General features: G+C 45.4%; 2 protein-coding genes across 2 annotated transcripts; one reads left to right on the top strand and one right to left on the bottom strand.

Moving 5' to 3' along the window:
- The first annotated feature begins 1,040 nt into the window (after positions 1–1,040).
- LOC136472224 (UDP-glycosyltransferase 83A1-like) lies at positions 1,041–2,640 on the top strand. The gene is made up of 2 exons (XM_066469952.1): positions 1,041–1,554; positions 1,662–2,640. The coding sequence occupies exons 1-2, from the start codon at positions 1,041–1,043 to the stop codon at positions 2,561–2,563; spliced, it is 1,416 nt and encodes a 471-aa protein (XP_066326049.1). The 3' UTR covers positions 2,564–2,640.
- A 2,654-nt stretch (positions 2,641–5,294) lies between these two features.
- LOC136476470 (caffeic acid 3-O-methyltransferase-like) lies at positions 5,295–7,899 on the bottom strand. Its single transcript, XM_066474325.1, is given in 3 exon segments — positions 5,295–5,791; positions 5,793–6,273; positions 7,362–7,899. Coding segments are annotated over 3 exon segments (1,089 nt in total). The 5' UTR covers positions 7,778–7,899; the 3' UTR covers positions 5,295–5,599.
- Positions 7,900–17,333: the final 9,434 nt, after the last annotated feature.

Below are 17,333 nucleotides of genomic sequence, written 5' to 3'. Positions count from 1 at the left end.
TTTTTTTGTTGTTGTTGTGCGTACAAGCAGTGTTCATTAAATTTTGATTTTGTTCTCTTTTTTTATCAAAAACGTTGAGTTTAAATTACACTTTCTCTAGCTTCTTAACAAACTGCTTATTGAAACTATGCATTTGGACTGCTCTAATACTATATTTCGGCACTTTAATACGACGAAAATCTTCTTCTGGGCATCTCGTACGCGGTACGTCTGCATTCGCTCATATTCTGTGCATGTGTGCGTACTGGCTGACGCTATCCGTGCTGCTTCCAAAAGAACTTGCTACAAAGCTCCTAATCAAACCCTCAAATGAAACATCCCCCAAGCCAAAACCCCTCGTGGCTATTCCAACGTTCCCAATATACTGCATGCGATGCGATGCGAACCCAAGGTAACGGCAAGCTGATGAAGCTGAACCCAAGGTCAGGGCAGCACAACAATATACTGCATGCGATGCGACACTCCAATACGACGAAAATCTTCATCTGGGCACCTCGTACGTCTGCATTCGCTCATATTCTGTGCATGTGTGCGTATTGGCTGACGCCATTTGTGCTTCTTCCGAAACGACATGTACTACGTAAGTGCAGGCCTGATGATGCAGACTAGCTGCAGGCAGCAGGAGTTGACAGGTGCTTCGCATGCAACCGGGCAAAGCAAGTGCTACTAAACCTTCTCGGATTCGTCTCAAAACTATGCAGCGATATTCACAAAGAACTCCATCAGAATCAGTCCAACGCAGTGCTCTGCTGACAGAGAACAAACAAGGCCAGATCAACTGGGCAATTGGCATGCATGCTTCGACCTCGCTTCTAACGATTGGCCGGTTTGAGCAGAAGAAGCAACAAGGGATAGAAACACACGTACGTCTTTTCTGAGAGACATCTAGTGCGTGTCTTCTGCACGTACTACATCTCACACTCTATATAATACCCAAGCAATCATTCCGATGATTAACAAACTCACTGAGCATCAGCTGAAGTGAGTGAGTGCGTAGCTAGGTAGCAAAGATACCTCGCGCAGAACCTCACTAACCAATCATGGCGCCTCCCCCTCACGCGCTCGTCATCCCCTACCCAGCGCAGGGCCACGTGATACCCCTACTGGAGCTCGCCCACGCGCTGGTCGACCGGGGCTTCACCGTCACCTTCGCCAACTCCGAGTTCAACCACCGCCGCGTCGTGGCCGCCGCCGGCGCCGACATGTCGGAGTCGGAGTTGTCGCTGCTGCTGGACCGGAGGATCCGGCTGGTGGCGGTGCCGGACGGCATGGGGCCCGAGGAGGACCGGAACAACCTCGTCAGGCTGACCTTGCTCATGGCGGAGCACATGGCGCCGCGGGTGGAGGACCTCATCAGGCGCAGCGGCGGCGACGCGGACGCCGGGCCCGTCACCTGCGTCGTGGCGGACTACAACCTCGGCATGTGGGCGCTCGACGTCGCGCGGAGGACCGGCGTCAAGTCGGCGGCCATCTGGCCGGCCTCTGCCGCCGTGCTGGCCAGCCTTCTCAGCATCGACAAGCTCGTCCAGGACAACATCATCGACCCAGAAGATGGTACACACACACACACACACATATATATAGGTCATATGCTAACTAAATATATTTATATATATAGTAAACTAATAAATACTAGTATACACCTGGAAATGATGATGCAGGGTCTGCACTGAGCCAAGGCACGTTTCAGCTGTCGCCGGACATGCCCGTCATGCAGACGGCCCACCTCTGTTGGAACTGCATAGGCAACCAAGACGGGCAGGAGGCGATGTTCCGGTACCTCAAAGCCGGCGTCCGCGCGGTCGAAAACTGCGACTTCGTCCTCTGCAACTCCTTCCACGGCGCCGAGCAGGCGACCTTCGCGCGGTTCCCGCAGATCCTCCCCGTCGGCCCTTTCCTCACGGGCGAGCGCAAAAAGGCGGCGGTGGTGGGGCACTTCTGGCGGCCCGAGGACGACGCGTGCATGTCGTGGCTGGACGCGCAGCCGGCGAGGTCCGTTGTGTACGTCGCCTTCGGCAGCTTCACCATGTTCGACACGCGCCAGTTCCGGGAGCTCGCGCTGGGGCTGGAGCTCTCCGGCCGGCCGTTCCTCTGGGTCGTGCGCCCGGACATCGTCCTCGGCGGCGACGTCCACGACTACCCCGACGGCTTCCTCGACCGCGTCACCGCCAGCGGCCGCGGCATGGTGGTCGCGTGGTCGCCGCAGCAGAGGGTGCTGTCGCACCCTTCGGTGGCCTGCTTCGTCTCGCACTGCGGGTGGAACTCCACCATGGAGGGCGTCCGGAACGGGCTGCCCTTCCTCGCCTGGCCCTACTTCGCCGACCAGTTCGTCAACCAGGTGTACATCTGCGACGTCTGGAAGGTCGGGCTCCGGGCCGACGCCGACGAGTCGGGTGTCATCACCAAGGAGCACATCGCCGGCAGGATAGAGGAGCTGATAAGCGACGATGCGGGCATGAGGGAGAGGGTGGAGGCCATGAAGAAGGTTGCGCATGAGAGCATCGACCATGGGGGCTCGTCGCACCGCAACTTCGACATGTTTGTTGAGGCCATCAAGGCATGAATGATATACTCCTATATATGTACGGTTCTAAGACGCACGCATTGCTGGTGGCATTGGGACGGCTCCTGCGAGAGCTTTTACAAGTGGGCATGATAGTCCTGCCGAGATATCTTTTCACGAATTTTGAGTGTTTAGTGACAGATAGAATTTGCGTTTCTCCAGTTTTTTTACAACAACTGAGGTAGTATCAAAAATTAATTATCTTTACACTCTTTATATATATTTTCTAATTAATGCAACACCCATTCAAATGCTTTATAATCCTATCTGATTGTAATAAATTTACCGATTAATCTATATGTGCTTCATCCTTTGTATCTGTATCTATATATATATAGGCTTTTAATATATATACTTATACTTATTTAGTTGAAATCTTAGTTTAAGTTATATCAACTCTTATTGCTTCTCTTTTGTGACGTCATGAATCTATAAATTGGTTTTCAACTTTTGATCTTCTTAGCTATTATAATTTTTTTAAACCAAGTGCTAAATTCAAACTCTAGTGCTTTATTGCATCGCTTATTAGAATTGGATTCTATTCCTAAATTTAATAAGTATAACTAATTAAAATTGACATTTGTTCTCCATATTTGTTTCCTAACACGATATCCATTCAAATATTCTATGATCTTAATTTATCTAGTTATACTAAATTTATCAATTATTTTGTATGTAGTTTTCATCCTTTGTATTACACCTATGTGGGTTTGTAATATGTATTTTCAAAGTGTTCTTCAAAACATTTTCGCTTGCAACTCACCACATCACTAGGTGAAATGCATATGTAGGTTAAATATCACCTAATGCCACTGCACAACCATAATTGCTTTAGAGTTCTCCTTTTAATAGTATGGCTATACATCCTAAATCTAACCATGCACTCTATTGTATCTCGGCTAGCAAAATGAAAACCCCTAGCATATACCTTTGTCTCTGGACTTGTTTTCATCTCCGTCTTCTTTTTCAAGTGCGAGCTTTAACTTCATGTGGCTTGATTTCCATCACCACCATCTCCTATCCTTGCTCATCGCTCCAAGTCGACCCTAGCTCAATCACACAACTCATTTAAAGCATCAGTCCACTAGTTGTCACTTAATTACCAAAACCAAACTGAGGCTTTTCAATTGGGGTTCTAAATAAAATAGAGTATTTTAGAGCAACTCCACCAGACCCCCCTTTCACTTAAAAGGTGATATAGGGGATTGAGAAAACTAAATTGCAGACAATAAGGGAGAGGTGCTCTAGTAGATCGAGAAAGTCCATCTCCCCTTTATACATTGGACATGCATGTCAGTGGCAAAAAAAAAAACTCTTTCTCTTTCTTTTCTCTCCCTCTTGTTTCCTCCTGATTTGAAGCTCGAAGGCGGCTACCTGCCTGGCCTGCGGCGCACGGCCTGGGGGGCGCGAGGCACAACAGTGGCCACTCACCAGCGAGGGTGCGGTGGCGGCTGCCTGCTCGGCCTGCGCACGTGAGGTGGGGAGCGCAGTCATGGCAGTTTCCCGGTACGGGCCGTGGCTTGGCCTGCACGCGCTGTGCGCTGGTGGTGGCTCGTCGGCTGGGGCATCGCTTGGCGGCGGTACGGTTGCCCGTCCGGCCTGCGTGCGCTGCGCAGCTACTGTCCACCCGGTCTGCGCGGCGGCAGCTGCCCGTTCAGCAGCGAGAGTGTGGTTCTACGATGTCAGTGAGAAGATAAATCAAGAAAAGGGATTGAAAAATTTTTGTGGTTGTTCCCATTTATTTTAGGGAACAAAAGGATTGATTTTCTCAATTAAGGAAAAAAAATTGAAAAAGAGGATTGGAAAGGAGATCTACCGGAGGTTTTGCTGTGTTTCTTGGTGACAATTTGATTTCGTGGACGGCCAGGAAACAAGCAACGGTCTCACGGTCTAGCACAGAGGGCTGAGTATAAGGCGCTAGCTAATGCAACTGCAGAAATGACGTGGGTTTAGAAATTGTTGACTGAGCTCAAGGTTCATCATCCTCCCATGGCTCGGTTGTGGTGTGATAATCTAGGTGCAAAATCTCTCTCTGTTAATCCGGTGTTCCATGCAAGAACAAAACATATAGAGATTGATTTTCATTTTGTCAGAGAGCAAGTTGCACGGAAATTGGTGGACATTCGATTCATCTCCTCCGGTGATCAGTTAGCTGATGGTTTTACTAAAGCTCTTCCTGCTGTCAAGATGAAACAATTTAGAAACAATCTTAACCTTGTAAGTGGCTAAGATTGAGGGGGAGTGTTAAGATAACTCGGTTGTACCAGGTTGTTGAGCTATTGCTCCTGACGTGTAGGGGAGTATCTAGCTTGTAGCTTAAGTCGGTTTAGGATAGATCTTATCTCCTGAGTTTGTTGTAATCTCCACCTTGTTGTACAAGCCACATAGGGGCTGTTTCCTGCTCAATATAACACGCAACCGAGAGCCCAGGAGGGCATCTTCTTCTGCTCATTTCCACACTGACCCACTCGTATCTGTTGGAAAAGAAAAGGTTTGCGGTTGGGCCGTAGAATAAGCCCAGGTTCAGGATTGCTCTGACACACAACATGCTTAAGAAAAGAACCCAACGAGCCAACAAACTGTTTTTTCGATCGATATATACAATTTTAGAAGGGCACAAGACGGGCACAATAATCTTCTATTGCAAAAGAAACAGTTCGTCAATCAAACACAAAAAAATTCAGTACAATCGATTCGATTCACGAAAACAGAGAAACCGTCACGCATGTCATTGTATAGTAAGTATAACATTGATTGTTATTACTGGTACATGGCAGAGACAATTCGACAATTTAGAATCCAGAACATGCAAGAGCTCGACAAGACGTACCAAAGATATATGGCCGCCATGGAAGCAGGCTAGGCCAGAATGCAGGATGAAGAAAGAAAATTAAGCAAAAGTACATCATGCATGCGTGAGAGCAGCAGCAGCAGCAGCACAACAAGAAGAAGTCGACCACGGCGATGTCGTACGAGGACCACCACGTGCCATCTCACGCATCGCAGCTCGACGCAGGCAGCAGCAGGTGTAGGTATTTACTTGATGAACTCGATGGCCCAGGCGTTGGCGTAGATGTAGGTGGCCTTGAACCCGGAGAACCCAGCGCCCTTAGCGAGGTCGCGGAACTCCCGCTCGTACCGCTCCCTGCCGCCGGGGTTATGCGCGAGCATGATCATGTCGACGTGGAACACGCCCTGCGCCTTCGGGACGGCCTCGGTGTTCACCGGGCAGCACGCACTCGACGACGATCACCTTGCCGTTCTCCGGCAGCGCGTCGTAGCAGTTCTTGAGCAGCGTGGCGCAGTGCGCGTCGCTCCAGTCGTGGAGGATCCACTTCATGAGGATGGCGTCGCCGGCGGGAACCGACTTGAACATGTCCCCGCCGACGTGCTGCACGCTGGGGAACGGCGGCGCCTCGGAGATCACGTGGGGGAGGTCGAAGTTGACGCCCCTGATCTGAGGGTGGTGCGAGGTGATGGCGTGCAGGGTGGCGCCGATGCCGCCGCCCACGTCGACGAGCGTGGAGACGCCCTCGAAGCCCGTGTAGAACTCGAGGAGCTTCTTGGTGATGATGACCGAGTGGTTCTTCATGCCCTCGTTGAACACGCGGTTGAAGCGCGGGTCCGTGCCGTGGTACTCGAACGCCGTCATCCCGTACGCCTTGTTGAACGGGATGCCGCCGTCAAGCACCGCGTCCTTGAGGTAGTACCTGCATGGTTCATTTTGGAAAGAGATGTTACTACTTCAGGAGTTGTACTTCTGAATGAGCAAAGTGATGATGCAGAACAGGGCATATGCATGGTAGCTGCTACTTTTGTGGATACAATACCACACAACACCATCCATACTCTGTCTCAACTCTCAAGTCACTGTCCAGTCTGAACAGTTTAAACTAGTCAAAAATTGCCTGAAAAAAGAGCTGCTACAGATATCTGTACATGTTTCTAAAAGGAACCGGCGGGCAAGAATCAGCATCAGCGACAGAGTAATGATCAGTCGCCTGCCCTGTGGTCCAACCGCCTCTTTACTACGCCCTCTTCACACACACCAAACACCAAACAATTTGGCTGGCTGTCTGAAGATTCACCTTCAGTTGGTGAATGTCTGACTGACTGACTGAATGGAGTTTCGCCAAAAATCCAGATCAGCATGCATGGATCATTTTCCAACCCCCGGTGTTGGATTGGGATAATTCAGAATTAATTCCATGATCCATGTGAGCCGTCAATCCGTCCGTCCAGTTTTATGAATCCGGCCGGAAAAAGGAGTTGGCCAATAATGCTCCTTCTCCAAGGTTCGCCAAAGTGTCACTCTCACCCACTGGATAGTGGAGGAGACTAGTGCTCCTTGCTTACTTTTCCAACTTACTCCTTTTTTTTATTCCAGGAAAAACTTGAACTTACTTTTCTTTTTTTTGTAAAAAAACAAATCTTTTTTTTTTACTTTAGACAGATATTATGTTATGGATAACTTTACTATGGCCAGCCTTGTACTAGCAGCTAGTCGGCATGTTCGCTGGTTGGTTTCTGAGCTGGTTTGGGCTGGCGGGTGCTGGTTTATTGTGAGAGAAAAATACTATTGGCTGGCTGGTTTGGGCTGGCTGAAACCAACAAGCGAACAGGCTGAGTAGTGCAACCTCAATTAATTCTACTGAACAAATTAAATGACAAAATAAATACTAGTACTAATGATGAGCGAGCTCATCATTCATCATCATGCAGCACGCCAGCAGCAGCAGCAGCAACAACTGATCTACCGATGGTGAGGTGGGTGATGCGATGAGTGATGACTACTCACCAGCTCTCCATGAGGACCTTGTCCTGGTTCATGAGCGCGAGCGCGGCCATGGAGACGCCGTCCTCGTTGGGGGTGAGCCACTTGCCGACGGGGGCCGCGGAGTACCGCCGCTCGTACTTGCCGTCCTTGTCCTCCATCTGGCACTTGACGACGTCGTACGAGGCGAGGAGGCGGAGCATGCGGTCCACCATGTCCGCCGCGCCGGGGTTGGTTGGCGCCACGGGCAGCCGCGCCACCACCTCCTCGGGCGCCAGCGCCTTCCCCGCGGGCGCCTCCGCCTGCAGCACCTCCAGCAGGCCCAGCTCCAGCGCGTTCTTCAGCGTCATGGGCAGGATCGACGACGACGCCAGCTGCATCGCGTACATGCACGCCTCCTCGTCCGCCACCGCGGCCACGTCCTCGGCGGTCGAGCCCATGCCTGACGACGGCCGGCCGGTGGGATACAAGGAGCGAGACGACCTTTTTCTGGTGGGCTTGAGGAGCTGAGCGAGCTTGGGAAGTGCTGGTGTGTGCTGCTGCGAAGAGGAAGGAGGAGGGGGGAGGGGGGTTATATGGGGCCGGAGAGCTCACCAACCACCGCACCAAAACACGCAATTACCAACTGCTTTCCTTTTTTTTTCACCTCAATTTCGAATTTTAATTTTGGGAAGGAAAATGTACTAGCATGAAAGATGCATGGCACTAAGAAAAAGCTACTAAAGTACTAATCTCCTATATATGCTATGCGTAATAATGCATGGACGACAGTGATTAAGATGATAAGTAGGGCCCATTTCTGTTGGTGTTTATTGGTGATGATTAATCTATGCGTTAGGTGTGCGTAGAGATTTGTTGATGTGCTCGCCCAACCACAGCGGAAGTGGTTGTGAGTTGTGACCGGTGATGCCGTCGCGTGCGCTGAGAAAATCCAGTTCACTGGCTACAAAGCCAGTGTATGCATCCTCCATCGACCATCCATGACAGTGATGTAGTACTTACATACTGACTAACATACGGTGTTCTGGGCGTGTTTGATTTTCAAGGCTGAATAGCAGGATTATTATATCAGAGAAAAATTCGGGCTCGTTGTCGATTTTTCGCTTGGGTTTGCAACGTGTGAAGAATTTGGTAGATTTAAAATGATAAGCTGGACTCTGGGCAGTGCCCGGTAGGAAGGGTGCAGTAAGGCCCTCTGTAGTGTATAGCTTAAGCAGTGTTAAAAGAAGAGAGAAAATCTGAACACCGCTCTATACACTACAGCAGCCGATGTCAGTGCCTGAAATTTCTGAAGCGAATCAAGTAGTTGCTCCGCTGCCTATTTCTGCCTTATGAATTAAATAATCAAGCTGAATGCTTTTGCCTAGCCGTACATCAGGGCCTGGTTTAGATGACCCCTAAATTCCAAGTTTTTTCACTCTCTCTCCATCACATCAATTTTTAACCGCTTGCATGAAGTATTAAATGTAGGTAAAAAAAATAACTAATTGCACAGTTTAGTTGGAAATCACGAGATGAATCTTTTGAGCCTAGGCCTTGTTTAGATCACCTCCAAATTCCAAGTTTTTTCACTCTCTCTCCATCACATCAATTTTTAGCCGCTTGCATGGAGCATTAAATGTAGGTAAAAAAAATAACTAATTGTACAGTTTAGTTGGAAATCACGAGATGAATCTTTTGAGCTTAGTTGGTCCACGATTGGATAATATTTACCAAATAAGACGAAAGTGCTACTATTCATCGGGTTGAAATTTTTTGCAATCTAAACGAGGCCCTAGTTGGTTCACGATTGGACAATATTTGCCAAATAAGACGAAAGTGATACTATTCATCGAGTTACAAAAAGTTGCAATCTAAACGTGGCCCAGATGAATTGATGTAGTATTTTATATGGATGCTTTTTTTTTGTTTGTGGGACCAAGAGCGATGCTAGCACACTATGCCCTTGTTTAGTTGGAGAAATTTGGATTTTGGGGCTACTGTAGCACGTTCGTTTTTATTTGGCAAATAGTGTTCAAACATGGACTAATTAGGCTCAAAACGTTCGTCTCGCAATTTCCCACCAAACTGTGCAATTAGTTTTTCTTTTCGTCTACATTTAATGCTCCATGCACTGGCCGCAAACATTCGATGTGACAGATACTATAGCAACTTTTTGGAAGTTGGAGTGGAACTAAACAAGTGCATAGGTTGATGATGCCGGTTCCTATGAGCCTACGTGGATAGAAAAAATTTTCAGGCACTACTGACACGCTGTGGAGGGCCTATGTGGGCCTGCCAGTAAGTAGCCCGGAGGGCGGAGCGACTGACAATTGGCGCATGCATGGAACAGAGAGGTGACCAGCCGGCCGGGTTGGTCAGCGATTTGACAACTTTAACGTATTGCACCCATTGGGTGCTAGCTCTGCCAGGTCAGGTGATGCTTGTTTATTCCATCTTGCTCCAATATGTAAAATCTACTGGCATTACTTAGGCTGTGTTTAGTCAGGTAAAATTTAGAAATTTGGCTACGGTAGTATTTTTATTTTTATATGACAATTAGTGTTCAATCATGGATTAATTAGGCTCAAAACGTTTTCGTCAACATTTAATGTTCTATGCACGTATCATAAGATTCGATGTGATGGCTACTATAGCACTTTTTAGGAAAACTTTTTAAAACTAAACTAGGCCTTAAATGGGACCCGTAAAGAATAAATTACTAGTACTCCGTACTCTTCTTCATCGTCCACATCTCCTCCCAATCTCTTTTCTCTCTCCTCCTGGAACCAGGCGAAAAGGCAACAGGTGCCAAAGGTTGCCGAGCTAGCACCACCCCTCCAATGTATTGCACCTCGTTCTCTCTCTCCTCTCTTCTAGCACCAACCTTAGCACACACATTGGAGCAGATGTCTTGGGTTTTAGAAGGATTATTATTATTATATTTAATTCGTACTCAATTATGCCTTGCTCATTTTATTAGTGGGCACAGCATGACCAAGGTTATTTGTCACGATCGGAATAACATGTATGATCTTTCTACCAAATAGGATCGAGTAATATAACTGATCAATCCAAAAATCATGGTTATATATGATTTTTTATAAAAAAAAGGAATGTATACTCGATTGAAATAGATTGTAAAAGCTCAAGTGTATAGTGTTGATTTTCATTGATTTAATTTAATCTTGTAAACTTGAGTACACTTATGCGCGCCATTTTCAACTCAATTCAATTTTAAGTGATATTTCATTGTAACTCAATCATTTCGAATACCCCACGTGCTGATTTTTACATTAATTAATCTATCAAATTATGTAAAAATTAAAAAGTTAGCATGTCACAATAAACAAAAAAAAATACTGATTTCTCATATATATTACTCACATAAAAAATAACATCTACTCCCTCCTTCCATTCCAAAATATAAACGTTTTGGCATTTCTAGATACATAGTTTTTGCTACATACTTAGATATATGTTATGTCCAGATGTATAGTAAAACAAAGTATCTTCAAAAGGTAAAACGTCTTATAATTTATAACAGAGAGAGTACTAGAGTTCTTAACTTAATGCTGACAATGCTTGTTATTTGGATCAGGATCTACTCTATGTAGGATGCTTCTAATTGTGTGAGACTGCATAGAATTCTCACCTAGGACCATAACCCTATGAAATTAGGATTCACGATGGGATCGACTCCGTGTTGTAGGATCATACATGATAGTATGATTTTAGGATTTCAATTGGGATACTGGAAACCTTAAGTTTGACCATATCAAAAATCATGGTTTGAATAATAATTAGTTTACTAAAGTGTTGACTATGAGCCAAAAATTTATTCTCTTGGATTAAACTTTTTAAAAGTTTATGATTTTGTTGCTATTAAAAAATTATATTACAGAGAAAAATCACGTTTATATATCCAGTTTGAATGGTCAAGCTAAAACGTTGAATGGAAAGAGATGTTTTCTTAGGTCAAGCTAAAAAGTTGAATAGTCTAGCCAAATAAGGATATATTCGGATGCATAGAACTAATTGTTAGCAAGTTATATTTAACTCTAGCCCATTCAAACAAGGGGCTAATAGGTGGACCAAATTTTTAGCCAAGCCTCTAACTAGTTGTTAGCCAACTAATTAACTCACCAACCCCTAGCTAATTTGGGCTAATTTTTAGCCACAACTAGTAAGTAGCTCAAACTGATCTAAGCATAGAATTACATAACTCATTTTGAGTGAGCCGTTGAATATGCATACTAATCCAACTCATACTTCAATCTTTCTCTATTTTTTTAGAAAAAAACAAGTGGGTCTAGGGATATGTTTTGAGAAACTATGGGGGCTTCGCTTGGCCTCCTACCCTCGTTAGGGGATAGCACGGAGGAGAGAGCGAGGGGTCGGAAGGAAGGAGACAGAACAGAGTGACAACAAATTGGAGTAAACGACCATTAATTTGTCCATGGTGCTCCTGTAGTTGGTCATCTCAAACGCGCCGAGCCTGTCAAACATCGTCTTGAGGTCGTCGATGGCGTAGTCCAGTAGCTCCCGACAGTTGTAGAGCGCGCCCGGCAGCCACACGAGGTCCAAGCGACTACATGAGGTCCCGGTGCCCGCGAGAGGTCCCAACACCCGTGCGAGTCACCAGCGGCGCCGCATGAGCGAGTGTCGCGGCACTCGTGCGAGGTATCGACGGCGGTGCATGAGCGAGTGCCGCTGCGCCCACACGAGGTCCTACCGCACGAGCTCCCAGCGGCGGCAGCGCGTGAGCAAGTGCGCCAGTGCCCGCGTGAGCTCCATCGCTAGCCTCGCGAGGTTCCAGTAGCGGCGGCACGCAAGCTCCCAATGGCAACCGCGCGAGCAAGTGCCACAGCGGCCGCGTCATCTCCCACCAGCAGCGCACACGGGATCCCCGAACGCTGATGGAAACCATGCGCTCCTCCCCCAGCACAGTCTCGGATGGTTTCCAACTGCTTTGTTGCGCGTGAAGACATGGTTTCTATCTTAGAAATGGTTTCTAGTTTTTGGCTATGTCTCTTCATTATATTACTTGCCACGTCAGCGAAAGACAAGATAATTAATGAGGATATAAACCATACTGATTTCTACGTTGAGAGTGCCCTCGTGGGATAAAGTGTTCGTTATAAGAGTTTAGGTTGAGTAACTACAAGTTAGAAGTTAGAACCCTCGCTGTGAACAGTTTTTTTTCTGAACTACTATTGGGGTTTTAATTGGTCGGTTTATGTGCTTTGTGCTTGAAACGATGATCGCCGTCCTTGTTCCTTTGTCTATGCTTTATTATTTATTATAAAATTTAATTATTTATGATTTTGTGGGAAACGCCGTGGCCACGTCGAACTGGACCTGGAAATTGGAACCGTGCCGCTGCTAGACCTGTAAAACGCAGGGCCCACCTCCGGGCGCCGGCCCTCACTCTCCAAGTCCTGGGTCGGGGGTAGGTGGGCTGGGCTGGCCTTTTTGTCCGACCCCAAATTTAGGGACCAAAACAGATCGAATACGGATGGATATCATTGATATTATATTTGTTTTTATATTTTTATCTGGATTTAAATTCGAATACGAATAGTGTCAACTATGTTGGATGGGATACGATTGGATATCGACATCATAAATATACAAACAGATACGGTATTAGATGTTGAATATCCAAACTTAAATATGGACAAATCTCAACTCCTCTAAACAGATTCGATTTCGGTCGGAAAATATCCGGAACGTATGCCACCCAAATGGACTGCATCCCTGACGACGCGGGCGGCGGTGCGAGAAATGATTGCCACACACACGTCACCTCTCCACCTAACGCCGTCGCAGTCACAGGCAGCATCCACCACCACCCGTCACTGTCAGTCAGCCATATCGCCGTATCGGCCTTGTCCGCCGCAGACCCAAAATTTTCACTACGACCTCATTCTTAGCTGCTGTATATACATTCATAATAACCGCAAAACAAAATGAGCGCGTGTTTAGTTGTATTAAGTTGGAATTTGGGGCTACTATAGCACTTCCATTTTTATTTGGCAATTAGTGTTCAAACATGGACTAACTAGGCTCAAAACGTTCGTCTCGCAATTTCCCACCAAACTGTGCAATTAGTTTTTTTCGCCTATATTTAATGCTTCATGTACGGACCGTAAACATTCGATATGACAGGTACTGTAGCACTTTTTAGGAATTTAGAGTGGAACTAAACAAGACGTGAAATGAAAATGAAGCAACGTAGATAATGGGCGGAGACCTAGACACGGCCGAGGTTGTGCGTATGTGTGTACATGGAGAGACCAGGTAGCAGGCAAGCAGTCTACGATAATAGTAAAACAGAGTTCTTAGTTCATGTTGGGGGGCTAAAAAAATTGAATGCCAATTAGTCAATTATACCTGTTATTCTCTACAGCATAGGCTTCCTACTTCTGATTTGTAGCTTTACATAATAGTTTTTTACATAGAGACATGATGAGAAAAGTACTACATGCAGTGACAACACACGGAAAGAGGGGTGGGGGGCAGAGAGCCTAGGTTCGCCTCCAAGAGGCTCCGCCACTGCATGTTTGGGTGTTACGGTCTAAAGTTGAGTTACTGAGGCCTGTTTAGAACAAGGAAATGCAAAACATATAAAATAAAAAAAAATAGGAATAAGATAGAGTGAAAAGTAAAAAATTATAGCCTTCTAAAACACAAGAATTAATATTTGGAGTTGTTTGAAATTGATGAAATAAAGTGCGGGAACATAAGTAAACATAATGAGAGAGAGAGAGAGCAAAGATTCTTTGCTTAGGTTGGACCGTTGGAGTGGAGGTTTTATTTTCTACATTTTGCACTACTATGATTTCCTTTGGAAAGGAACTCAACTTTCCTTCATTTCTTTGAAATTTATTCCTTCAAAATTTCTTTGAGAATCTTTTGATTCAAACAGGGTCTAAACTTTGGACCACATTAGTACACTTATGTGGTCTAATAAACTAATAGAATTTTTGTGATGTACGCTAAACTTTAGACAACACTTTAAACCATCTGTTTGGAGCCTCAAGAGAGCTAAACTTTAGACCATAGAATCCAAACAGAGCCTTACACGGTTGGCCGATTGACCAGTATTTTCTTCACAGTAACTAATAATGTGTCGTCTTGTATTGACTAAGTCCACTCCACCTACATGGGATGTTAACCCTCTGATGAGAACATGACACCATCGGATATGGCCATTGATTATAAGGTGCGCTCGTTCCTACATTTACATAGTGATTTTTGGTACAATTCACTTGGTTCCACGTGTACATGTCATTATTTGCTTGTAGGTACAAATGTGTCCCAAAGTGCAAGTCCATCAAAGTTGAACTTTTAGTTCATCGGCGACCCGACAATGCTTCATTGGGAAGGTCATAACTCATCCATCCGGAGTGCGATTGTGGTCAATGAGCACTTGATCGAAAGCTTGTTTGATAAGCTTTCAAATAGATCTGGTTCCATCTCAATATCACGTCGGTAAGGCCACCAAATCATCAAGACATGCATCGCTATTTCTATCGGGAGCTACGTTGTCATCATGGGCTTGTTATTCACCATTGGGACCCTGGCCCAAGTTGGAGCACGCTCTAAGGAGATGGAGAACACATAAAGGAATTCTTTGGACGTCCTCCACCTTGGCCACCACCTTAGGAGGTAAGCAAGGGCGTCCAAGCCATGTTGGAGGCCCAATCCAAGTCAAGTTCGAGTTCGTCTCGGGCTTCAGGAGCAACGTGTAGTAAAACGGACGCCCAGATCGCATACGGACTCTGTTTTCGACGATGCACATATGGTTGGAAAGATAATTTGATAAGGCAACCAACGGAAGTGGACCTACATCAAAATTCATTTCCAATCAATGGGAATTGTCGAAAGAAGTTGGCGTCTAGAATCTATCAAGGTGCTACGTCGCCGTCTTTTGGGCCGTTTGGGCCTTGTAACATGCCGGTGCTCCTTAGGAATGTGAATAAGGGTGCTTGCATGCCCCTTAGGCTATATATTCAATAGCCGCCACTTAAGTTAGGGTTTGGGTTTTGCTTTAGAATAATCCGTCTTTGAACAGTCGTTGTTATTGGTTTGCAAGACCCCAACTTCGAGTGCTTAATCATTCATCTGCAATTGTCACTTCAATTGAGTTGCGCTTTATCTTGTTCTTGCTTGTGTTCTTCGATTCGCAGCAGGGATTAGCCTTCTTGGCAAGGTCAACCGGATTGTTACACGTTTGATAACCAGAGGAGACGTGGTGCTAAGGTTGCAGGGTTCGGGTCTTTGTGATATGAAGCTGGATCGGTGTGTTAATCTCCATCAAATCAATAGTTATCTTGAACTTGACGAAAGATCGAGAATCCATCCCCATCAAGTGATAATCAGAGCTTCAGGTAGACCATCAGGTACACATTTACCCTAGATTAGTTGTGTTTTCCTTTGTTCCATAAATCCAGAAAATTGCCCCACAAAAATATTTGTATTCATCATTGTTTTTCTCTATCCCATCACCCGTTGAACGGTCGTCCCTGCTGTGTCATTGTATTCTTCGTGTCTAGTTTTGTCCGTGCCCTTTTTTTCTTTTTCTGTTGAGCAGAATTCGTGCCATCCTGTTGAGTTGCTCTCTGGTTTCCTTTTCCATCTGTAACCTGGCACATAAAGGAGTTGCGTTGAGGATCCTCTTGGCATAAAATATATCTCTGTTAGCTCTAAGATTCGTCATTGACTTTCGTGAGAACAAAAATAAATGGGATATTAATCTGGTGCTGCGCTCAGCCCAACATCACATCACAGTAGCTAGTGTTTAATTTGAGTTCACCATCCTCTCTAGTATTGTTGGTCGAGCGTTTGTTTTAGCAGGAAGTTCCTACTGTTATTTTCCAAACTGTGGTAGATCCTGTGAAAATACTTTACACTTGTGGCACTTTCTGAGATAAAAAAAAGAAAGCAAAAGGCCACGAGGTGTAAAAAAAAGCCACACCCAAAGAAAAAGAAAGCAAAAGGCAACGGGGTGCACAAAAAAAGACAGAAAAAGCCAAAAAATAGAAAAAAGGTGCAAAAAAAATTCAGAAGTGCTTGCATCCTTTGAGTCCTTGTGCTGAGTTGTATTGTTGCTTGCTTGAACTAGGTCCAGGGCAAGTTTAGGTCGGCAACGTAGATTAGCTTGGGACTACTTTTTAATCTTGTAATTCTGAATTAAATTATTGTTATTCATTGCTACCATATTTAAGCCTCCCAAGCTCCATATATATACTTCAGATCAGTACAGAAAAAGACCCTTGCAATCTTGTTGCTACGCCCTCACAGGTATCACGAACGAGTCACCGGTTGTACCATCTACTGTCTTGCTTTGGTAAGAACTTGGTAAGACGTGTGAGAGTGTGATTCCCCTGACCCATAAATAGTTGATAGGGCTTTTATTTTGATTCCTAACAATATCGAACAATGAGTTTCTGTTAAGAGTGAATTACAGGAAATCACGGACCAGATGGTTGCAAGGATGGGCCAAATGAAGAACAATCAGCCATCACATATAGACCATAATCATCAAGGTATGAGAGGTAAATTGACCATACCATCCTATTTTGGATTTTTTGATGGAGAAAAATATTTTGATTGGGATATGGCTGTAGAACAAGAGTTTAATTCATAAATAGTTCCTGAGATACATAGAGTTAAACATGCCACTAGTGAATTCAAAGATTTTGCTCAATTCTAGTGGTGAGAACTAGGCAATATTCATTTACAGCCTGATTCATGGGATATACTAAAAGAAGCAATGCATGATAGATTTATGCCTCCTTATAAACGTAATTTATGTAAGAAATTGCAACGTTTAGAGCAGGGAGATATGTCTGTCCAAAAATATTATGAAGAGTTTCAAAAGTGCATAATATGTTGTGGGATAGTAGAGGACATGAAAAATAAAATTGTTCATTTTTATGGTGGTTTGAGGTATGAAATACAGGATATTGTTTATCATAAAAACTTTTGTACTGTCAACCGTTTGTTCCA

This window comes from Miscanthus floridulus, chromosome 8 (assembly GCF_019320115.1).
Source record: "Miscanthus floridulus cultivar M001 chromosome 8, ASM1932011v1, whole genome shotgun sequence".
Classification (NCBI taxonomy): Eukaryota; Viridiplantae; Streptophyta; class Magnoliopsida; order Poales; family Poaceae; genus Miscanthus; species Miscanthus floridulus.
The sequence above is the reverse complement of the archived record's forward strand: the minus strand, read 5'-3'. Positions and strand labels throughout refer to the sequence as shown.

Excerpts from the sequence above, each read along its gene's own strand:
- LOC136472224 (XM_066469952.1), top strand. The coding sequence starts at position 1,041 with ATGGCGCCTCCCCCTCACGCGCTCGTCATCCCCTACCCAGCGCAGGGC. Across the intron at positions 1,555-1,661 it reads CATCATCGACCCAGAAGATG|GGTCTGCACTGAGCCAAGGC; the intron begins GTACACACACAC and ends ATGATGATGCAG.